The sequence below is a fragment of the Glossina fuscipes genome, unplaced genomic scaffold (genome assembly GCF_014805625.2).
Source record: "Glossina fuscipes isolate IAEA_lab_2018 unplaced genomic scaffold, Yale_Gfus_2 1, whole genome shotgun sequence".
In the NCBI taxonomy this organism is placed as follows: Eukaryota; Metazoa; Arthropoda; class Insecta; order Diptera; family Glossinidae; genus Glossina; species Glossina fuscipes.
Window position 1 is genome coordinate 29,144,838 of NW_023998415.1, and position 26,683 is coordinate 29,171,520.

At 33.0% G+C, this 26,683-nt stretch overlaps 1 protein-coding gene across 1 annotated transcript in view; it reads left to right on the forward strand.

The window, feature by feature from the left end:
- LOC119632234 (calcium uniporter protein, mitochondrial) overlaps positions 1–26,683 on the forward strand; it is a 90,987-nt gene that overhangs the window by 25,829 nt on the left and 38,475 nt on the right. Inside the window, exon 2 of the mRNA XM_038025041.1 lies at positions 2,250–2,316. Within this exon, the coding sequence (XP_037880969.1) occupies positions 2,250–2,316 (67 nt within the window). The remainder of the gene's footprint in view (positions 1–2,249; positions 2,317–26,683) is intronic.

The window sequence follows — 26,683 nt, forward strand, 5'->3', positions numbered from 1 at the left end:
CGGACGGACATGGCGAAATTAAGTCGTGCATAGATATCCGTGTAAATGCATCTCTATTTCCTAAGAATAAGATGAGAAAATTAAACTATTAGCATCTAAGAGAGATGGGATATAAAAATTAAAATACACCTTAACTGCTAGTTTACATACAAACTAATTGCTTTTCCAAATATATATATATATATATTTTTTTTTTTTTGTTAATTTATTTATTGTTTTTTTTATTCTAGTTTATATAATAATATTCCGCATATATTTTATACCAAGTGATGAAAATTCATATAATTTATATATGCTGTGCAACATGCTTCTCATTTAGTTCATGTCGTTAAGTGCGAGTTGTACTTTTAATTATTAAAAGCTGTTTTCACTTTATTATATGAGAGCTTAGTAAATAGCTTTAAAAGGCTGTTTTCGGTTATCATTTAAAAAAAGAAATTGTTTTTCTAATATTTGATGTATTTTTTCGAAATCATTTAAAACCGACCTGACCTCATTCACTTGACAGATCAAGAGCATTTAAAAAAATTAAAAATATTACGAAATCGTTTTGTTGCTTATAGCATAGTCTTAGGCTGTGTAGTTTGCATCAACTAACTGTGAGAACAGTAATTAAATTTTATTGATTACCGTTTACCGTCGTCACCATCGCAAACACATTAGAATCTTTTTAATGAAAAGCCGTTAAAAGGAAGATTTTTATTGCTTTAGAAAGAACAAATAAATAAACAAAAAAAAAAAAAAAAGAAGAACAAAAGAGAAATTGTATTTGATATAAATTGAATTTTTTTTTAGCTTTAGATCGGTATCTCTTGTAGTTCAGGAATGCATGAATGTTTTATACGAGGCTTAGTCAGCATACGTGTTTGCAAGCAAAAAAACGATATTCGGCTATGACCGAATGTCCGTAAACCCAACAAATATTTTGAAAAAAAAAAAAGAAAAGATAAAATAAATACATTTTCGGTACACAATAATATTTAATGGGCGTGCCCGATTTTTCCCCTCTTTAGCGAAATTGCTATGACGTATAAATGTATATCGTTATATTCCAGCTTGTTAGCCTTTGAAAGCAAAGATGTTCTTAATCTATGTTCTGTTATGCCCTTTGACCGATTTGTTGTTTGTTTCCCAAAATCAAATCGACATGCCTGTATGGATTCCTATGTCGCTTTATGGCAATATTTTGTTTTTTACTCGCAAGAAATTTTTGTTTACCGCACATATCCATACACATCGAGACATAAGCTTAAACCGATTTACAATTTAATACTGATCAAGATATGAGTGACGGACTATCCGAAGCTATTTTTAGTAGTTGTAAACATTTGGATAAAACGAACGTACCCCTAAACGTCAGTAGTTGATATGAAAAGAAATTTCATTTCACTCTAATCCATTAATTTCATTTTCATTAATAGATTTTTTTTTATTTACATTCGAAAAAATTGTTTAAAAATTGTTTGCAGCGCTCTGCTAAGATAGTTCATAATTATCTTCGATACTTAAATTTTTTGCATTTATCACCGTATAATCAAAGATATTGTAAATAATTCACCAGCTATTCGCCTATACTTTGCACAATTACGATATTATTGGAAACTCCTCGATATTCAAAAAAAAAAAAAAAAAAAAGCAGAAAAAGAAGAAAATGAGATGTTTTCTCAAAGCCTAACCTTATTTTTCTATTATTAAGTGTGTTCTTGAGAATACAAATGTGAAAAGAAAGATCTCATCGCTTTCAAGGTAATCTCTATACCATACTATAACAATTAAACTCTTACATTGACATTTTGAAGTGCTTTCAAGTCATTGGACATGAATAAGAGGTGCTTTTATAATATGTAGGAAGAATATAAAATAACTAAAGATGCCAGAAATTCAGAATATTTTTGGTAGAAGGTTTACTTCTTTTGATTATTACTTTATTTTACCTTCCCTTCATTTTCGTTTAAATATCTTTACCAATGCATTCTATGTTACATGCATTTAGGCATGTGTGCATGTAAACATTTATACGTTTATATAAAGTATACACTAACAAGAACTATTCAAGCTGAAAACTTTCAAGGAATTATTTATAAATTTTTATAGGAAACTTTTTTTTGAAGCCTTCCATTTTCTTTTCTTTTCTTTTTTTTTTTTTTTTTTTGTTTTCTGCATTCTTTTTACCTATATATATATTAAATAAAAGTATGGCTTCTTTAAAAAAAAAAAAAAAAATTCTCTCTAATTCTTTTTAATTGCAGAGAAACTCATGGAATTTAATAGAACAACGAAATTATTGCACAAAAAGTAGAGAAAATATAGACTCAGGTACGTTATCATCAATCACAATTTGAATCCAATTGAAATTTTATAATTTTTTTTTTTTTTTAATACTTAACCATAGTATTCAATATGAAAATAGAAATGAGGAGGAAGAGCATAAAAGTATAGTCACTGCTACGCTATTATGTTTCTAATGTATTACATATATAATCCACATCTTCGAATAAATCGGTTTGACAGATATGTATTTTGTCTTTCGCACGTTCTTGCATAAGAATTTTAACTGAGCGTAGAATCTCGTGGGTGATATAACTTGAATTGGGAAAATCCGTTCAGAGTCATCTCTGGCATTTACCCAAAATATTCATACTTTCTTTATTTACATAAAAAAAAAAAAAAAAAAAATTGAAAAATATATTTAAAAATAAAAAAATAGATATAATATTTAATATTATGTATAACTGATTCGATGACAAGTCAAGCCGATGAAAAAATATCTGTACTTACATTAAACTGATTTTCATAACATTTTCGACTTTGTTAACAAAGTATTTCAAATTTCATGAAAAAATATTCCCACTGCGGCAATCATAATGACGAAAAGAACGATTTCTTCTTTTTTTTTTTTATTCAACAACTGTATATATATATATATATGTATATATGTATATATATATATATATATATACATATATATATATGACCTCCATTTTTCATCAAGTGATTGTTGCTATTTTGAATTAAATTTCTAAGTTTTTCAAGTCTTCACATATCAGAATTAAATTGTTTTGCTAAAGTTGTTTCAACGCATCCGAGCTATAATTACTACTCACATAAGTCGCAGTCACATCCTCATAACAATAACGGTAGGCGATCGAGAGCTCGTATGGTATTTTTTGATACATGAATCTATTGAGTCATACTGATGTGTCGCTTGTTGAAATTTTTGAAAGAGCGCTGCCGCGAAATTTTCAATTTATGTTTATGTCCATTCGTTACGGATGTCAACCCAAGGAGCAACTTGCTTCGTGCGTCCCTCTTTCAATTTTGTCAAAATTGTATATTTTTATCAGCTTCTGTGTTTCAACACAAGTACTTATTGTACTCATTGTACTATTGACTTTCGGACTAAAACACGCACCATCGTTCAGGCAAATCGGACTAGCATATATTAGTTTGGGGAAAAAGAAATCCATTATTTTTATATGAACTTCAGGACTTTATTTAACATGCTCCGGATTGTCCGATTTGGGTCAAATATGCACCGTTTTGTTGTATGATTTGTTGCCATTTTAAAGGTAACTTCAAAATGCCTCTGGTCTCTATTTGCAAAAAACTCTAGTAGTCGATTTTCACAATCCTCCCTAGATTCCAATTTTTTATCATTAAAGAAATTTTGCAATGCAAGGAAAAGATGATAATCGCTTGGTGCGAAGTCCGGATTGTATCGCGGATGCATTAAAACTTCCCTGAGCACAGTAAGGCTGTGTATGTGTGTCAATTCAACGCCGTCAGGCTCATATTTTTGTATCTAAAGGTTGTAGACCTAATTCAAGAAATTGCGTTAAAGTACTTAACTTAAAGGTTATGGCAAGTGAAAGCCTTCAAGTTTCTAATCTACTGTACTTTGATAAAAAGTTCAGCGCAAAAATCCAATTCGGATCCGAAAGGCTTTATCTAGTCTTTGCACTTATTTTGCATTCGTCAGTAAGCGACGAGTATCGTAGACACGCCTTTAAACCGCTTCTAGTTTCATTACCTGTCCGTCGCGTATCATGTATTGCTTAGCAATTGAAATGAATTCAAGTTAAATAGAGAATGTGATGCGGTGTTATCAAATTCAGCTTCCTCTTTCGATATCGTTTATGCAGAATGAGAATTATCGTTATAATGGAGTGAATAGTAGTAAAACGTTTCAAAAATGCAATCAATAATTTACTTAAAAATCGCACATAAGAGTAAATTTTATTAAATAAAATGAAAAATACAGAAATTTTCTAAATCAATACAGATACAATTATATATATTTATATATCAAGTACTGCAGGACAAGTAGGTAGACATTGGCAATGATAGAAACTAATATTTTATGAATTTCATACGAAATAAATTGAATTTAAATTTAGGCTTTCGACGTTTCTCATAAATAAACAATTTTGCAAAAGCACATTAAAAATTAATTCATTATATCTAATTTACATAGGATCGTGTTTTTTTTTTTTTTTTTTTAATTATTTGCTTTTAAGTTTTACTTAAAATTTTGAAAATCAACGAAAAAAAAAAAAAAAAAAGAAAGAAAAAATGGAAAAAATGAAATCTTGATGAAGCCCATCACCACATACATATCTGTTGCTATTGATTTAAAATTGCAAAAAAATAATGCATATTTTAGGGGGAAATATTTGTTGTTTTTTTTTTTTTTTTATTTTGAAAAATTAAAAGAAAAAGGACACTTAACCACTTTATTGTCGCCCTTTTTTTTCCAAATTTTTCTTTCCCTACATTTTTCCGTCTAAACTATCGTAACAACAGTCTGTATCAGTTTCGGCCGAACGGTACCCCTCCTGATGAGTAGTAGTTTTATCGTCCAAGCTGATACAGTTATTATTATTATTGTTTGCTACCGTTGATTGTGGATTTTCTGGTTCTTTGGCATTTATAATAACATTTGTATCGTCCGTTACGTTTTGATTTATTGCAGATTTCTCTTCGACAATGCGTTTATCAAAGTCTTTCTTTTTAGTCGGATCATAGACTTCGAATTCTTCAAACTCAATGTCATTGTATCGACGCTTCTCATAGATACTTTTGTCGTTCGCCACATAATATTTAACAACGGCATCATCGATTCCGGAAGTTGTCATAGCTGCTGCTGTCGCCAATGGTTGCGGAAAATGCGTAAAAACAGATGTATTGTCAATACGCAACAGCCGTGACTGAATTTCTTCATCATTTGCACGATGTATTTCCACTGGCACCAATATTTGTCCAGGTGACGATGCTGTATAGCATTTAGTCGATTGTTTTGTCTGTGACACCTCTGCAGCCGAATTATTGGCAATGCTTGTACGTTCGGAACTCAACTCATGCATGCTGGCGACAATTTTCTTAACACTTATCTCATTGTTATCATTATGGATAGATGCTTCCGTCACCGTCGCCACTTTTCTATTATTAACTGCTATATTTGTAATGTCAATTTCATTACTTACCGCCGGCTGAGCAGATTTTGGCTGTTGCTTAGCCAAAATAAATGCCAAGTCAACATTTCTATTTCGGCATACCTTTGCGGCAATTGCTCCACCTGCGCCATTCTTAATGGTCATATCCATATCTGATCCATTGTTCTCCATATGTATATGTTTACCTTCCCCTTGATGGATTGTTGTTAGCTCTTTTCGTTTATTTTCAGTTTGTTTTTGTATTTTATTGTGATTTTTTTCATTTTCCTGGGACGCATTCAATTCACTATTTACCGTCGATTGCGGCAAATGACTGCATTCCGTTGCGACGGCATTATCAACAATCAATTTGCTACGCACCAGTAACTGACTATTATTTGTATTTGTAATCGTTGTGCTATCATCGTTAGTAACGAATTTGTGTGTTTCGAATTGATGAACTATTCGTCTTACAATTTCCGTATCCTCGGGATACTCGGCGCCAGCCAATTCTAAGCGACTGTTGCAACTGTTTGATTTGACAAGTTTGAACATGATGCCTTCTAAAATAGAATCAACCAACGAAAAGGATAGATTATCCATTTTGAACTCGAATTTATTATATGTATAAGAGCGATTGGCTAAAAAGTTATTGAATCTCTAGTATATACAAATGATTTCAATTTAAATAAGTAAATTATAGAAATATCGCTTCTATTGAAAATTCAATAATTTTGATAAAAAAAAAAAAAAAAAAAAAAAAAAAAACTAAAATGTATAAAAATTATATATACATATATACATTATATAATATATTTATTATTATAAAACACTTACCATTGCATCCTTCAGTAACCTTTGCTGCATTGTTTTCCTTATTTGAGCCGTCTTTACTTTTCCTATTGTCACTCTTTTGTTTTGGCTTCTTATGTTGTTGGCATTCATTACCGCAGTTGTAAACGCTGGAACATGTTTCAATAACATTAACTGTCTCCCTTGTTGTTTGGCTTGGCTTGGCGTACAATGATGCCATTGTATTATGTGCACTTTGGTCATTGTTTTCATTATAATGGCTTTGAAAGGGTTTTACAGTTGAATTATTTTGAACAACACGGCCGCCATAGTAGGTCACCGAAGAGCCACATTCACGTATCTTTCTTAAAATATCCTGAAGTGTATTTAAATAGAAACAAAACGAAAAACGAAAAAAAAGGAAAAGAATTTCCTCTATGAACTACATATCGTTTCATGGAAGACGTTTGTTTACATAGAGATGATATATATAGTAATTCAAGGATAATCAAAACATTTGAATACGCAATATAATATTTTCAAGGGAATGCAACATTTGATTTTGTGCATCTCGTTCTCAAGTCAAAGATTCTATAATAGATGTGTGACAGCGCGCGCTTTGTAATTGTGATTAACGAGAGATTCATAAGGTCGTGGGTTTTTGACTATTCACAGGGAAGACTATAACTAAAGTCAAACTTCTAAGATGTTTATGATTTAACCGTACAACATCCTGCAACAACTGTAAACATTCCCGAAACGAGTTGACCGCATTCGCGGAATATTTGTGCTCATTGCAATAATGTATAACTGATTCGTTCGTGCAAAATACGACAATAAATTAAATAAGAGTCCAATACTTACATTACTCACATAATAGGATTTACCAAACTCCACATCCTTACTGTTCATGTCGTTCGTGTCATACACATCACTGTCCAAGGAACGATTGTTGCTCTTCTGTTGCTCGCTCTCGTTTTCGGAATTATCGCCATTATGATGTTTAGTTGCATTGCGAATTGTATTTGGATTTAAACTATTGTCTGCTACGGTCTGCATCACTGACAAACCATAAATAGTACTACGTGGCCGCATACTTGAGCGGACAGGTATCCCCGTGCCGCCAATTTGTTGTAACGGATTGTTATTGTGCTTTTTAACAATGTCTTGGACATGAACACCGCACGTATCGCTCACAATTTCTCGGTTATTGTTCACTTTCGTTGAATAATTGTGATTGTCCCTCGGTGATGAGGCATCTGTTTCATTGCACTCGCACGGTGATGACAAATCGCCACTTGAGATGCCACTTGAGAGGCTGGCACTGTCCCACTTACGTGACTGAGGGAGATTGCTTTTAAGTTTCGGTTTTGCTGTCGCCACATGGCCATACGAAGTGTCTATCGTAAGGTAACGATATTTACGAGCCCTCCTTGCTCTCGGACTTAATTGTATTAACGCGGAGTCATCGTTTGTTTTTCGATTTCTATTTCTATTTCTACCGTCACTCGTATTATTGTGGTTTATCCAAATGCCATGTCCGCGCGTTGGCAGTATATGCTCTTCGAAAAATTTGCGTACATTGCGTACTGTATCTGGATTCGGCAACTCCTCTTCGTACAATTCACGATTGACGCGGACAGGTTGATAAAAGAAATGACGCTTAATACCCGAATTGGCACCACTCGATTTTCGTTTGGCATCATCTTCAATACCCGTTTGTTTCTTACCGTTAAGCTTATTTGAGAACAAGCTCGAAACGTGAATTCCGGGAGTCGAGGGGGTTGCTTGAAGGGGTCGCTCTATTTTTGTGCGTACCGGCTCAACAATGACTACATTATTGTTTGATAACAACTCTTTAAAACTATATTCTTGCAAATATTGTATAAGTCCATCGAATTGAGCCTCTTTCTTATTGCGCTTCAGACCGTTGCTACGCAATAATTGCTGTGACTTTAGAACTTTGTAACGGATATGATCGAATGCTGGTTCATTGACGTCGCTGCTCGCTGATACATTGGGTGGTGCTGCGCTGACAATCGTAGCCTTTTTATCACCGTCCAATTCGACAATTTCTATTGATGGCATGAAACTGTGACAGTCATTTTTTGTGTGGCCCATCGTTGAGGTATCACCGTCATTTTTCGGCTTATTGTCATGCATTTCTTGATTATTGTCTTTGTCTTTGTTTTTGTCTTTGTCTGCTTCGTCCTTGTTTTGATGACTACCCAAAATGAATTCATGTCTTTCAACGAATTCTGATTTTGTTTGCGTTGGAGACGGATTCGCCTTTTCATTTGATTGCATTTGCTGCGCACTATGCTTTTGTTGCGGTTGCAGGTATTCATCTTGTCCGTGTTGGGATAAGTTAGAGTTATGTAGACTTTTCACCTCTGCGTTTTCTTCATTTTCATGTTGTTGCGATTGTTGTTGTTCTTGTTTGTCAATATGTGCCAATTTAGACCAATAACAACGCACAGCATCAACTTTTTTCAGATATTCATTTTTCACTTGAATGCCATCATGATGGTGGGCTGTGGACGTGTTCACAATACGACAATTTTCCGTTTTCCGTTTGTTATCGATTACGTGCAGAATTTGCGGTCGCGACATTTTAATACTTCTTGCACGACGAATCGAATCCGTAGATGATACTACTTTAATGGGACGTGCTCTATAGATTTGATTATTCAAAATGGAAATTTCTTTTGATTTGGGCGTGGGTAGCAGCCTTTTCGTCTCCGAATTGCTTTTATACGAATTTTGAGGGTATTGTTGGCGTTTCGATCTTGAAGACGCACGCCTTAACGACGATACCTTAACTAGATTAGTGTTTAGCCCTGATTTCGTTTTGCAACCTTCTTTCAATGATTGGGTTTTATCGGTTTTAATGTCACGTAATTTTTTTTCGATAGTAGGCGTTAATATTTCTGCTTGTTTAACGGAGAATCTTTCATTAAGGGAATACGTACTTTCGATGGAATCTTCTTCGATAATATTGTTTTGAGCGTCTGTCACGACAATGCGAAAGGCCGGAGAAATTAACGGAATTCTTGTTTGATTTTTATTCTCAAAAAATTCATTATATTGAGGATAAAGAGTATTTTCCAAGCCGAATTTAGCCCGATTTGCCCGTTCGATTTGTTCCAATTTCGTTCGACGACCACTTTCTCTAATCTCTTTCGCTCTGCGTTCAATTTGCTGACTGAAATTTTCTACCTCAATACTTAATGTTTCCTTTGATTTTTCAAAGCTTTCAAATTCATCCGTATCACTGGAAGTTTTTACACCGTACCGATGCTTACAGTAAGCCGCGTTTAATTCCGGCGCTAGAACTTCACTCCCTTTTAGCGCCGCAGGGATGTCCTCAATAAAACCTTCATTAATTTCTTCTTTCTCTTGTTGTAAAATGAATTTTTCTATTTTTTCGATTTTTTTCTCGTTTCTGTTGTCAATTTTTATTTCATTGTTTTCATTGTTTGCTTTATTTGCCTTGAAATCGTTGTCAAATTGAATTTTCTGAGGTAAGCTGTTTAAATACTCGAGAGAATTTGAACGCTTTTCGCTAAATTTCTGTTCATTATCGTTGCTATTGTCAACAATTGAACTAGTTGTTGTTGTTGGTAAATTTGCTTCGTCTTGCAAGCTGCTATCGACCACGCTATCATCCAATGAATGATAGTTATCTAAATTGTATGAAGATCTTAAATGTGCATCAATGCTTTCGGAAACTTTTAAACTTTGCCCAATATTCACATCGGGTAGACTATGATATTGATTAACGCTGAGATTAGATCTCTCGATGGTCTCAGGAGACTGATGCTTCAGTTTCGATGAAGTGAAACCGAAAATTTCCGATGTCGAAACCTGCCCTAAGCTAGGCTCCGACGATTCGCTAACGTTAGACGAGTAAGCTGAATCTGAATACCGCTTAAGTTTACGTTTTTCGACAACTGATAAAATTTTCGGTTTGCTAGCAACGCTAGAAGTGACACCCACTGACGGCTGACTAATAGTATTACTTTGTAATAGAGAACTAGGCGTATGCTCAACTTTTAATATTTGTGTATATATAGGTGCTTGTATGTCAGGTTGAGTCCTCACAATTTCAATTTTTGCATTTGCTGCCTCGTTAAAGTTCAGTTTCGTTAATTCCGTTTCAATGGTGTGAGCTCTTAATTTATGATTGCTTCGCTCGAACTCCGATAAAGTTGGGCTGATTTTAGGCTCATAAATGGCATCTTCTATGGAGATGTGCAGTAATGTTTCGACATCATCAATGCACGTATGCAAGGATGCGGCCTCCAGTGAAGTATTGCAATTTTCGTCTACCAGCGTGCTCTCCGAACCTTCTTCGGATGAAAGATACACAGAATCGTATGCTATAATTTTTTGTAAATTCTCATTAACCACCCGTTCTCGTTTCAGAGTATCGATTCCAGTATCTGTAGTCGTTGTTCCTGTTAAGCTAAAATTCGGACGATTAACTTCGTCTTGAGCAGAATATTCGATTTGGTTTTCTGGATTTTCAGTATTCTCCAACCGTTTATGACTAACAGCTGATAGACTAATTATTTCATAGCTTTCATCGTCTCCTCCTAATTGATTTTTCGTAAAGATTTCTTCGATCCTTGTTAAATCGTACTCTTGCTCAGATAACGAAACACTATCGGTTTGGTCATCTGAATTGCTAGGCGTAGTTTCTGGGAAAACGCTACTCTGACTATTTTCCGGGCATGAATCCCCGCCGTTATGCAACGATGCTGTAATAAGTTTATGATGTAAACGATCGGCTATTAAATGTTGTTGCTGCTGTTGTCTTCTAGATTTGTATATGCGAGGTTTCTCATTACTTAAAAAATTGGCGGCTTTCTCTATAACGTTCAGCTCCAAATGCGGTTGTAAATCATGCGTTTGATGCAAAGAATTCTTAAAATAGTCCGAATTCAGACTTTCCAAATCACTTTTGTCGTTGTGCCAAGGATGCAATTGCTCGGCAATACCTAATGCGAGTGCATCCAAACGCTTTAAATTATCGTAATAATCCTCAGGTTCATGGGTCGCTATCAAGTGATTGTCGTGATGATAATGGGTGTGCGTTTGATTAAGCGGCTGCTGGTGTTGCTCGTGATGCTGTTGCAATTGAAGCTGATGCTGCAATTGTATTTGATATCGCTGATGCTGATGCGAATCGCAAGTATCCGCAATACTCTCGTTACTTTGTGAGTCTGGCTCTACTGTCGTACTGCTGCCGTTCACTGCTGATTTTTCTCGCGCTATCTGATGATAATGATGATGGTGCTGCTGTTGCTGTTGCTGAAGCTTATTATTGCTGTAAATTAATCTATTGAGAAAATTTATGTTAATACAGATTTTTCAATTGTTTTGCATGCAATAAATTTAAGAAGATATAATTTTATCATAAATCCAGTTTATAGCACATAAACACTTGCACTAGAGAAGAATACAAAAAAAAAAAAAAAAAAAAAAAAAAATGTTTTCTCTTGATCGTGTTACGTTTGAGTTGTTGCCTAGACCTTATTCAATTGAAAGTTGCACTTAAAACGCGCCAGCGTTTAATTACTATGCAAATGTTTGCATGCTCGCACACACGGACGCATCACTCGAAATTGATATTAATTTCTAAACTGAAATTGTTTTACAAGATTAACTATTATTTTTAGGAAAAAAAATTGATGGTCAGATATTTAATAGAAATCAACAATTAATACATGGTATTGGGTAACGAAACAAAGCTGCCGTTACACTACACCACCCGCGAATAAGATAGAAACAGCGCTTTATTTGTGGAAGTGCATCACTGCATGCATATATTCAAAAGTCCACAACACAAATGTATAATAAATACATGTGTTATTCTAATTGCCTCTTAATGGTATCTACAGCCAATAGAATTTTTTTCGGCCTCTCTGCACTTAAAAGTGCTCTCATAGCTTTACGCATCATTACGTAGATTGGAATTCTTTTTACCAGTAGCAGTAGTAGCAGCCATAGTAGTAGTAGTAGTAGTAGTAGTAGTAGTAGTAGTAGTAATAGTAATAGTAGTAGTAGTAGTAGTTGTAGTAGTAGTAGTGGTAGCACTAGTAGTAGTAATTGTAGTAGTAGTAGTAGTAGTAATATTAACACACCGCTTATCTAGTAACGTTTGACTGAACAAGTGATGGCATAATTTTAGCAAACATTTTTAACAAGCTGTAGATTTCACCGCTTTTCGTGCTAAATTTGAAACCACATCATCATCATCATATATATAACAGATTCTCAGTCTCATAACTTTACAGTCGATGAATTTTTGATGCGTCATCGGTGCAACCACAAGCGTGCGTTTTTATAGCCGTCCATCCACCTCATCCTCACTGAACTAACCCCATCCCAACCCATCCCATATTAACTTGCACTGAAGCTGTATATTTATTTTCATAATTAAAGTTAAAAGAAAAAAATCAACGACAAAAATTAATAATGAGAAATGAAAATATGACTAAGAAATGAGTTAAATGAATATAAGCGCGAGAAAAATTACAATTGACTTACAGCGAAACTTTTAATGTCCACCATTAATTCCTCTCTTCTATTTCGAACGGATAGAAGATTCCCTCACCCATTTAAAAAAAAAAAATTCTCTTTTTTGCCTTCGTTGCAACAAAGAATGATAAATTCGAACTTTTATATATGTTTAAACCCAAAACCACAGGATGCGGATATATATATATATATATATATGCATTCTGTTAAAGCATTCGCGACGTAGAAGAAGTAGACAAAAATTTAGAGATTCTGTTCCTTACTCTCATAAACTGCAACGGATACAACGATAAAAATGTTCTCATATAGTCGGTGGGTGATCCTAAAGCATTCATAACAAATGAAAGAAATCGGACACGTCTTCCAAATGATATCATAGTCTTTTGCGTTATTCGTAAGATAAAAAGTTTGCAGACATAAGAGATTCGGCAAAAGCTGAATATGATTTTCTCGCTTATTACTCTATTGTAGGTAAATTAATCTTTAAAATGTTTTTGAAATGCTTAGCTATGGTAATTGAATCTTTTTCATATTTGACTTTGTAAATCCGATTTTTTTACAATTTTTCCCGGATAAATCAAAATTTGAATGAAAAAATGAATAACAATGATATAGGATTAAAAGCCTAATATAAGTCGGATTATCGCCAACACTAACATTATTATTATTGATTTGCAAATGAACATAAAGTTGCCGCGATAGCACAAACAATTTCTTCTCATTTAGTTATGAAACAAGTGTGAGTATGAAACATGAAAAACTAAAAATATATGTATTGCACTAATAAACGTTGAATAATTGAACGATAAGATATTCAACTATAAGACTTTGAGTACTGAGAAATCAGATAAGCAGTGTTGCTAAAACCATTTCATAGATTCTCCGATTCGACGATCTTTCGTGTAATTAGGAGAACATTTTTCAAATTAATATACAAAAATAAATACTTCGCATGTAAAAGGCAATTGAAAGTCATTTCATAGCCCATGCATTGGATTAAGATATATCATCATGTCCATCCGTTACCGTTTGTAACCCAAGTTTATATCCCTCTAAGATATAATACACTTGTGCCAGCGCTTTCTCCAGTCCTCGAAGCCCTTCTGTTATGCGCTTTTTGCCATGGCCTTGAGTTCTTCGAACAATGCAATCTTTCTTCTCTTCTTAATTGTAGCAAAATTTCATCCTTTCATGGCTCGTATATATAGATTTTTTAAAGAGCCCAACCGTCTATTCATAGTACCACTACTTCACTTACACGTTTTTTTTATCTTAGCGATAAAATGTTTCTTTAAGCTGCTCAACATTTCATTCTATAGAATGATATAATAAGTGGGCTATTTTGACGCTGATAACATCGCTAACGCAATATCTTTAGAAAATCGTTTGCGGTATCATTTCAACGATACCTCTTGAAATTTCAACTAGGCTTGTTTAAGTGCTTTTATTGTTACAACTTCTTGAATACAAATACCAACGTTATCGGCAATCGTTGGAGATATGGTATAGGTATACTTTAACGGATCTTAAACATCTATTTTTATGCATTATGAAAATCTTTAATGAGAATCTACTAAGCGTAGTATGATGGTCATAAAAATTGATCTTTTCAATTGACAACTTATTGGCCTTTATAAGAGTGGTATAGAACACCACTTGGTCTCAAAACTTGAGATAGAGCCAACTTGGAATCGATCGAATCGATTTAATATTGACTGTCCGTCCGTCTGTCTGTCATTTCAATGAAATTTCGCATTGAGGAAAGCTATTAAAAATGTTTCGGATGGAGCGTTTCCTATATAGCGCCTCATATAACTAACTGCCGGTTGATGTAAGGCATTTGATAGCGGCACCCTGGCTCACTGTAATGCTTTTACTTGTTTTTTGCTAGACTTTTCTGATTTTGCACAAATTTCGGATATTCCAAAGCCGTGACCGCGTCTCCACATTAAAACACTCCAATATCAATTTTATTATGAAACAAGGTCGTTAAGGCACGCAAACCGCAAACCGCAAACCGCAAACAAAACAATGACATGTGACGTCTCTGTGATGTTCTTTAGAATACGGCTATTAATCTATAGCCGTTTTTCTCTAACGCTATATCTTTACGTATTTACGTTGTTCTTGTAAATGTATGGTTATCGTGTACGTAATTTTTTTTAGAAAATACAATGCACGCAATGCATGTATGCGTGCCGAGCGGTATATTTATGCTCTAATGTGAGCGTATGATTGAAAAGCTTTTCAGAGATTAGGTACTCACCGATCGCGTTCACGAAAGTATCCGCGATTAACTAGACGTGCCCGCGGTATCAACTGCGAACGTCGACGGCTATGACTAGACGATGATATTTGCAAATCGTTGAAGGTTTCCTCTCGAATAACTGCCAAGCTTCGGGAGCGACGTAAACTGCATGAATCGTTGGGAAATTCATAAGCCGACAATGATGGGGGAATCACTGTACCGCCGCCTGTCTTAAATTGTCGCTGCTGTTGTTGATGTTGTGACGATACTGATGACGACGGATAAATATTATTTGACGAGATTTGATGAGAATTTCCCTCAGCTATATAAATAATAGTAAACAGAGACAGCAATAAATTTTTGATATTAAATCAAGGCAAGCGTATCCATTGAACGGAACTAACTTAAAAAAAAAAACAACTAAATTTTATAATAAATCGAATTTAAATAGTTTTTATGAAAAACTTTTTTATTAATATATTCATGTTCTAAAATAATTTGAACGTAACTTTTACGTTAGCGTAGTAGTGCGACTTACCACATTTAAAATCTCTATATTGTTGTTGCTGTTGCTGGGCTATATGACGTTCGCTAACGTATTTTAAACCCGATCCTGTTTGTTCGAATTCCAAGTTTTCGTCGTCCTCATAAAGGTCCGTTTCGTGATCTAAATGCCAACAGTAATCGGCTATATCCAGAGCGTCCTTACACCGATCGATATGGTTATAGTCCAACGAACGGGAATGACGTAACTGGTGATGTGGCAAATGCTGAGACGACCAATGATTTAAACCGAAAGCTGCAGTGGGACAGCTTGTGGCCAAATCCAAATGAGATATAGAGTTGTTGTGCCGCCAACCCGAACCTCTAGCTGGACACTTGTAGTCTTGTACCGTGTTTTCCGCCACTCGTACACGATCCACGTAATTGTAGATATAATCTTTTGATTTTCTATATAGAATAGAAATTGAAAACAATTCACAATACAAACAAACTCCAAATATTTGCAATATAAGTGGAGCTAAAAATGATCGAATGATTGATTAATTGATCAATTCTTTGAAATAACTTATGTACGTAAAACATCATCACTTTATGTAAGAAATATATTTACATATGTGAATATGAATACGTAAATATATACAAGTTTTTACGCAAACATGTGCTTCAATCCACATCGAAAATGCAGATGTAATCAATTGCATGCATTGCTTAATTACCAGATGCTCTCGGTAAAAAAAAAAAAATAAAAAAAATTAAATAAATAAAATAAAAATTTTGAAGCATTTGCTTGAAATCGTATAAAAGATTTAATCTTCTCTCAGATTACACTATAAATAAAGCTTATAATTGACTAAATGCTAAGTAGCCTTCACGCGTTCACATAAATTGTATATAAACATTTTGACAGCAATGAAAATCATTATATTCGCTTCGCAACGACTAACAGACACTCGTTTTCTTTCACCTTTATATACTTGCGTTTATAATTTCATTTCGCAAAATCATACTCATACACTATTTTGGTTGGTTGATTACATATCCAACTTAGAGACAAATGGACGAAAAAAACAAACAAATTAATTGCTTATCCTGATCCAGTAACCCTATGTTACGTAACTATCTTTAAAAGAATTAAAGTTTCAAATAATTTTCATTAAATCCGATAATGGGTAAAACAAATATTTTATGAATACATTCCTTATCGAGTAACTGTCGAGTACCTGTCGAATATCTATCTATTTACTATTTAACAGACACTAATGTAATAGAGAGAAAGATCCAGGCCACGTCATATTTAGCATCGTCCAAGCCTATATTAAGAGTAACGTCAATACGAAATAAGTAAAGCATAACGCATTGAAAGTTTGTTTGTCTTTTTTGTGTCAACATTTTTTAATCAACATATAATAGGTTAATTATGGAAATATATATGCTATGTATATATATATATATATATATATATGAGATATTTTTGCAGGAAATTTGCATAACATCTGCACTCTATCAGCATATTTATGAATTAAAATATAGACTACATATAACATACATAAGAAACTTTTGGGAGTGCATTGCAAAGTTCTCGAACTGAAAAGCACTGTTTTTACTCACCTGGCATTTTTACTCATCAATCACTCAATACTATACGGATTTTACATTTCCTTTCAATTTATATATATATATATATATATATATATATATGTATGCGGATTTTGTACTTAATTCCTTAATGTTGCCTGCTATGGGCAGCGCAACAATTTTCAGTTTGTTTGAATGTAATTCAGCGCAATACCAATGCAATTAATTATCCTACATCGTACGTTATAGTAGCAACATCGATTACTTTCATTTAAAAAATAAAAAACAAAAAAAAAAAAAAATTAATACTTTCAGTCCTTCTTCGATATGCTAAAGTATACGTTGGAAACTATTGAGATGTTAGGTGAACCGATGTCTCAGCGAAAAAATACATTTCGGGATGAAAACCTGAGTACACAAATTTGTTTAATCAGACGAAATGAATGTTATTTCGCCGATACCATCGCCCGGTGTGTATGTTGCATTCTAATCAGCTATTTATTTTTATATCCTACAGCACCCTACACCACTTGTGGTACAAAGCCAAAATAAATTTGTAGGAATGTATGCAACACCCAAACGAACTTGGCATAGATGCAGATTTTATTCTACCGACCGATTCAGTAATTGTTTGTCCATCTGTCCTTCTGTCCATCTGCTTCAGTTGTATTCAACCTACAGATCGCAGGTTTGGAGATGTTTTAATGACAGGTTTTGATCCAAGGACAAACGCCATTGATTCGAACCAATCCATCCTCACATACGAAACCATATTCTGAAAAGTCATTATATATGAATAATTGCAATACTTGCAACGAAGCGGTATAAACTATTTAATCGTGGATCGCGTCCCACGTGTGCTTTAGATACTTCAATAAGTCCATTATTTCATCTCACTTTGCGAATTAAAGGGGAGAAGCATGCTTCTCGTATTTGGAAATTTTTCTATCAAAAACATTCGACTCCTTCAATCCCCCATCAAAGCTAGGCTAGATTAAAACAAATAAATTGCGTACACTTCAATCGATAACTAATACTTTTGAGCAAAGCGTTAACGTAGTATCTTTCCACGTGACACCAGTTATATGCTCGCAAAATGTAACGCCACCTCTGAGAAAAGCCGACAATGATTTGTTTATGCACTTGACATTTATACATTTATCTCTACTCTACCTGGAGCTGGAATATATTTGAGTTCAATATAATTTCTATGCTTGTTCCTACCACAAACAGTTCACGTTTCAAAATGAAAAGAGCAAAATTGTAGACCATCGGTCGTTGCCGTAACTACGTTGAGAAACAGATATTTGCAGGTTCTTCTGAATTTTGAAGGTTACGCGAGAAACGAGTAAATAGTGTTTTCTAAAAAAAAAAAGAAAAAACTATTTGCTAATTAAATAGTATAATTATAACGTTATTGCCAGCCCATATACGCGTATATATATATATATATATGTCCATACTGTGTACTTTTATTCATATTTATTTACTTTTAAAGGCCTTTTTTACCTTTTAATGCTAATTATTTTATACAAAAAAAAAAAAAAAAAAAAAAATTCCTCATGTTGTTTGCTAAATTGGAGCGAAAGAGAGAAAGAGATAAAGGATAGCGATTCCAACTTTATATATATATATATATATATATATATCCCAATGAAATTTTTTGCATTAAAGGACATTATATAAAATATTTATTCAGGCATCTATGCAAAGTATGCTATGTAGTATATCTCTTAAGAACGCATATGCAGTCGATTCAAAAATTTCTTTTTTTTCTTTTTATGTGTTTATTTGTTTTTTTTTTGTTCTTTCTTTTTTTTTATTATCATGCATTAAAAAGAAGTTTTTGTTATAAATTTTATTTTATACACACATTCGGTATGTTTGCAAGAACACTTCGCATACACTTAAGCACTTATGCACTAAGAGAAATATATATATATATATATATATGTATTCATAAAATGATAATATTAAAATAGATTGAGCTTTACATAGTCAAAACCACATCACGTAAGACTAACTAAATTTGTTTTATTTTTTTTTTTTTTTTTTTTTTTATTTTTGTTTCAATTCGATTCGAATGGGGGAAGAAGAGAAGAAGTTATAACGTAATAAAATAAAACAAAATAAAATAAAATAAAATAAAATAAAATAATACCAAAGCAAATCAAGCCGAACAATTAATTAGCACCACCGGATAAATCAAACAATCGTTATAATTGAGTAAACATTTAATGATCAAATTGTTGCTGTTGCCTGAACAATGGTGTTGACGCATTCGAGTTTCACTTGATACTAAATTATGAATCTGAGAGCCAACTTTAAACGAATGAATGAATGAATTTTGATATTACCACCTTACCGTGCGGATGATGATGATGATTTAGTAGTTTTTCTATCCATGTGTTGAATATTCACGATATCTATACAATTGTGTTAAATATACAATACAATGCAATACACTTTTTGCTATTGTTTGTCCGTATATATTTGTGTATATTATTATTAATTTCAAGTAAAAGCTTTAAAAAAAAACCGAAAAAAAAAACAACAAATAAACAAACTCGTTATTTAATTTTGTTAGCAAATACGAGTGAATATGTATGTATGTATGTATGCGTTTCATAATAGCGATGAAAGGGAAGAAAAAAAAAAAAAAAAAAAAAAAAAAAACGTAAAAGAGCATGAAATTTTTAATGTTTCTTCACCCGTCAAAGATCGACCTCAGCGCTATTGACTGTTGACTGTCAATAGTATAGTATTAGTCACATAGATGAACGCAAGAAAAATTCTTCAAACAATACGAGGGCAATACGATAAACACTTGTGATGCCAATTGAAATCGTTTCGTCTCATTTTCCTTTTGTGTGTGTGTCGCAACTCGCAAGATAAACTTCATTTTGTATTTTGAAACTTTTTACAAAACATTACTTACTTTGCTAACTTGAAAACATTGGTCTCAAACTTCTCGTATGCAACGTCTCGCTTTCCTTCCTCATACTATTGAAAAATGACGATATATTTGCTTGTTTGTTTAGCTGTTCTAACAGCTAAAAATGTGTACAAGAGATATATGAAAATTTTGCGATAAGAGCGGAGCTCATAATTAAGATCCTGTCTGCTGTCAAAAATACATGGAACTCTGAATTTCAGCATAAATTGTTCTACTTTAATTATTGAAGCGAGAAAATGTTGCAAATTGTCTGGGAAAGATGTTGTGCACAACATCTCGAAAGAAAACAATTAAGAAATCCAATAGCTTAGTAAATGCCACTATTATCACACATAGTTGAAATATTTTTTTAATGCCACAGATTGTGATCGAATCACGTTTTTGCGAACTCAAATGAGTTTGCATACCGCAAGATTCAACTGTAAAAGTTATAACTCTTTACATCCATCACACGAGGATAAAATTCGTTAAGACCGCATCTATATATATATATATATATATATTCTTAATCACATAACGTATTTAGCTCAAATGATTTAGCCAAGTTTGGTAATTTGCTTTGATCGATTCAAAAGTCATAGGCAGGCAGTTACATATTTTCACGGGTCTGTCCACACTTAACCAAAGACCATCTACAAATCAAGTAGAGAGTGAATAAGTGTAATTTACAAAAGTATCTGTGAGATAATTTTCATATAGTCCTCGTAGTCGCAGTACCGGCATCGATACTAACTAGACGAATAGCTCACCTTAGTGCAAGAGCATACAAATGCGTATTTACACGTGCAATCAATCCTTAAGGCGAGACATTGAATAAATTGTCGACGAAGATTTACATACGCAGCACATACTTACACTTTCGCGCGCAGGCGTGCACCTTAAAATCATCGCAATTTATTTCAGTGATATGATATATGAATAATGATGGTCAAGATTAGTGAAAAATATGCATATGTAACGAACATAGTTATATGCGCTGTTTTCTTTTTGTTTTTAGACCACTCAAAGCATAACTAATCTTAAATAAGCATCTGAACCAGTGATATCTCCGTTTCACTTGCTTATGATTATTCATACGATTAATTTGTTTAATTAATAAAGAAACAACATTCCAGCATAATGCACAAAAAAGAAATTTTCACGCAACACTTTTGTTTCTTTTCCACCAAAAATTAAAAAATTCAAAAAAAAAAAAAAGATGGAAACCAAAATAAACAGTTGATTAAATTAAGAGTACAATTTGCTATTTAAATAGCTGAACATGCGATATAAATAATTTTTGGAAATTTTAGCGATTTCCACTTAATCTGCCGTGCTTGATGATAATTGTGTAAAATAAGCGTTACAAGGCGCAATTAAAACATTATTTTTGCCCCTCTCTTTCTCGTTTTCGTTACGTGAGACCGAATGGATTGAAAAGCTTTATCGATATTAATCATGAATTTTTATCCTAAGGTTTCATCATTAGCAAATTTAAATCGCTACCAAATTCTTTTTCTCTCTCTCTCTCTCTCTCACACACTCTCTCTCTCTATCTATCTAGCTATCTATCTATCTTTGTCTATCTATCTATCTGTCTGTCTATCTCTCTCTATCTATCTATCTATCTCCCTCTCTTTCTATCTATCTATCTATCTATTTCTTTCTTTCTTTAGCACAGTAGGTGATGCTGCAATGATGTCTGATTGGTGCGGATTTTAATTTCATTGCTGAAAACTTCCTATTTACACTTTTTTCATCTCTTTTGGTGTAGGGACTGTATTAAGTTTGTGGGGATGTATGCAACACCCAAAATGACTTTTAGAGAGACCCAGCCTTTTTTTTTATTATACCGATCGATTTAGGATCACTTTCTGAATCGATCCAAGTCTATGTCTGCCCGTCTGTCTGTTTTGTTTTCCATTCCTCAGCCTTGACGCAAGGACGAGCGCTATTGAAAATACTTTGGATTGGACACCTTTTTCGATCGTTTTTCATCTAAGTCGCATTATTCAAATATTTAATGATCGACCGTTTAATGTGTATTTCCTTTTTCTTATTTATTATTGATATATTTAACAAGTATACCTCACATCGGAACAAATTTCTAATGCTCGTCACGCTTTACCTATAAGAAATCTTACAGATTTAGTGTTAGTTATCGTTGTGGTATTTTAAGTCGGACGGCATATCTTGAATGATATTTTTAGCTTTTCGGCGGAGATATTTGGAAATTTTAACAAATTTCAGATTTCGAATAAGAGAAAAAGAAACGAATCGGTAAATAAGAGGAGTATAAAAAGAAAAGACGATACCGATATGAAAAGCAGAAATTTCTCATCAACCTTCGTACGTATCTATATTTATGATGTTTTCCATTTCGATCTATATTTTAATTCAAAATTAGCATAAAATCATATTTCTTATAGCCCTGAGCAGAACTAATATATATATATATATTATATATATATATAAAATATATATAAAATATATATAAAATATATATGTATATATCCTTTTATAGAATTTTATAATGAAGTGTAAAAAATTTGTCTCTTCCTTTAGGAAGCTTGCAAGGTCCTTTCGTCTGAAAAAAAGTAATTAAAAGCGAAGCGATTTTCCCTACTATAGACCAAATAATTTTATGTTTAAATATAAGAAAAACAAACAAAGCAACGAATTTATCTGCAGAAGAAATTCATTAAATAGGATTAATGAGCTCAAGAACTTATTCGGTCTACCTCGTAAATAATAGAAACTTATCATATATGTATGAGGTCAATATATTGCACACAACGGAGCAGAACATTTAATCAGCAGCAGCTGATGTGTTGGCCACAACACAACAATGAAAGCTTCACGCACGCACCAAACAATAAGCCAAAGTACAATGAAAATAGTAACAGAAAATTAAAACCAAAAAAGAGAAACAAAAACCGAAACCGAAAAATACGCAAAGAATTTTATGTTAATTGCAGGCCAGACAAAACAGGGAATTCGGAAAAACAAAGTACGAGAAGAACAAAAAAAAAAACACAAAACGACCTGCGCTCACTGAACCGTTAATATCCCATAAATGAATACATGTGAAAACTAAATCTCGTCTTGCAACGAATTCCGGATACTTCTTTATATAATTGAGAATGTGTAAAGGAATTTCACAACTGAATGATGGTATTCGACTAATTCATCCTAGCGCGATTAGGGGAAGGCTGAAACAAACGATCCTTGGACATAGCATAGCAATACCCCAAACTGAAGACGGCAACTGGAAAGATCAGAGAAGAGTTCTTGTGTTCAGATTCTTTATTCCATATCCTACGTGAATATATCGAAAAAAATATTTTATAAACTCTACCGTGAGTGCATATATGAGGCCAACTTTAATATATATTGAATTGTGCTGATAAAGTTGCGTGAGACATTAGCAATACAACTTGAGCGCGTTGAACATACTCGCAAATAAATAGTTCAAGTAAGATCTTGTGGAGGGTTGATTAAGAGTAGGAACCGTGAAGAAGAGCATATGTGTAACGAATATAGCAAACGCTATATTAACAAATTTAGTCGTGTGTAACGTATTGAAGAATACCAAGCAATGTTGAAATCTAAAATACCGAATAATTTATAGAGATCAGGCGCGCAGCTAATGCAAAAAGAATCTTAATGGCGACTCAAAGGTTTTTCTTACATAAATTCAAATATGCAAACAATGTGTTCCAGTATTGCGGTCAACTCTCCGACTTGAAATCCATTAAAATCTTCAAATCAAATCTTAATTCAATTAATTCTCTATATCCTCTTAATACGAATGATAATATAATCGGGAAGAATGCTTGCAATTTGCGAACATTACAACAACAATTTTTCTACTCGAAGAGATTGATGATTCTCTCATTTCTTCTGGTACGGAGATCAGTTGTAAAGTACAACTTATATAGCAATAGCATATCTTTTCGATGAAGTGAGCTCCCTGTAAGCTCCATAGAACAAGTTGTGACATCTTAAGAAAACTCAAATGTCATTACGAAATTGTTCGCTATTGCATAACTTTTCCTGTATACCTCTGTCTATATATATTGTAATGTAAATTGTCTTGTGTATGACTTTACGTTTTTATAAAACTCCCTTTGATATTAAGTTCGTAGCGGTGAATTGTGATTTTTAGCATAGGTTTTATTTATATACAATTCTTAGGAGATCAAGACAAGGAGACGAATTATGTGCAGAAACCGCGCCGGTCGCCGGCTACATGACGCCAGTAACAAGCCATGAATATGTACTTGGTTTTTCCTCTTTCTTTAGAATGTTGTTTCTTAGAACATCGACTAATTTTCATGAAAAAACTTAAGTCATAGCAAAATCAAATATAGGATTTTCATAACAATATCAAGCATATTACTTGTGTTATAAACTTCCTTCATATAAAATTTCAATGCGTGAGTTATATAAGACAAATTTCTTATTTGATTGGCAAAGAGATTAGCTATACGTTATAAAGTGTGAGGTCAACGTCAATGCGTTGTTATTGATTCTTTGCAATCAGTCAGATATCATATTTTCGTACATACAATAACTAAATAAATATATATAAATATACATATATATATATATATGTATATATATATGTGGATCAATATATTTAATATATGTATATATACATTTTTGCGCATATGTACATATGTAGTGTCACATGATAACGCTTTAACGTACTCGTAGTATATCGTAGTAGATAAACTCGTAAACTTTCATATGTACAAATACAACTGATGCTCTTGATATTTAAATAATAAATAAACTTTAAATATTTTACTCGGCTTGATTATGCGCAGCGCAGTGAAGAGAAAGAAATGGAATTAAATAACTTACATAAAATACTAAATTATTGTATTTTGGTTATTTATTCTTTTGTTCGTGCATATTTTTTTAAACACAATCAACTTGATAAAAATGATATAAAAAAGACAAAACCAACGTTATCATCAGCAGTATGGTGAACTTTTTAGGAAAAAAAAAAAAAAAAAAAAAAAAAAAAAAATACGTTAAGCAGAAAAGAAAAACTGGCATAAGTTTGCCAGGAAAGAAAAACTAGAATTTGTTTCCTTTGAGTTTGCAAAATGAAAGAGTTGCATATCTGTGTGTGTGTGTGTGTGTGTGTGTGTGTATGGTCGCATAGTTCGCAACACATATTGCAATACTGGATGCAAGAAGTTTATGACAAGAGAGTGTACATATGAGCCTATGAAACTAAACATTTGTGTGCTTTACACTCTCGTTCCACGATATATTAATACCTGTGCTGGGTATAAAATGTTCGTTTTAAACTCTATTGAAAACTGCCTCTTTTTTCCCTCTTCTTAATGACCATTAAAAAAGGGTATATATATATATATAGGGTATATACAATATATATACGTATATACGTACATATGTATATATATAATATATATGCAGTTAATGTATGTGAATTGAAAGTGTTTTATAGTTGGTCTCAGCCTTTGCTACATATATAGATATAATAATTGTTTGAACTCGTACCAGCAAATGTGTTATGAAAGAAATATAATTTAAATAATGTGTTAAAAATATGACGTAACTTAAGGTTATAAGTTTTTTTTATGGGCTCTGGCATGCAATTAAATTAAAACAGTTAAAACCGAATTATGCTTTTTAATGTCTTTGCAATTCTCCTCAAATTTTTGCATCACCTATAGATAATATTAGGAAATTATGTATGTATATACATTAAAGCGAAATTTTGCTATATATATAAACATAAGAAAGATATTTTATTCATTTGATCTTAGAATGAATTTTTTTTTAATATCATCATCAAACGTTTTGCAACTTTGTATAGATGACTTGACAAGATACCCATGATTTTAATTACACCTAATGGCTACATCGAGTAGACAACACATAACACATCACTCAATAATTCTCTGGCCTGACGCACTACTACTACTACTACTACTACTACTACTACTACTACTACTACTACTGCTACTACTACTACTACTATTGGCAGATCCATTCGATTCTTTCACCGAAACAACCTTCAGACAAAACGTGTCAAAATTTCATAACATTTGACAATTAGGTTATCAGCTACCGAGGTTTCAGTGACGCGGCTTTTGTAAATTTCAAGTCAATGGTAAAATCGGAATAACATTTATTGATTAAAAATTGCTTTTTGATTGAGAAAAAATACCGTTAACATGCAGCATTGGCTTGAAAAATGTTATGGCGACTCCTGTATCGCCGCAATATAAATTTGTGGATAATTCCCGCTTACTTTAAACAAAGACGTACGACTACCGATGCTGCTAAGCCATTTGATCGGCTGAATTCGCCAGGAAGACCGGAAAGTGAAGTTAATTGAAATAATTAACGTCTTAGAGATATAAAGCTGTTTATACCAAATTAAAAGGAATTTTCTCATATGACAAGTGACAATAAAACATTGAACGAACATAACCGGCGAAAGATGTTCAAAGTAACTGAAGCAGTAGTGTCGCTAACTCAACTGGGATTTGTAAATTAATTTTTAGTTTGTTATGAAATTGTGACACATTTCGTTTGAAGGTCAAGTTTCTGTTAATGGCCACATATATGGACCAATTGTAAAAATTATTACTTAGAAACCTCTTC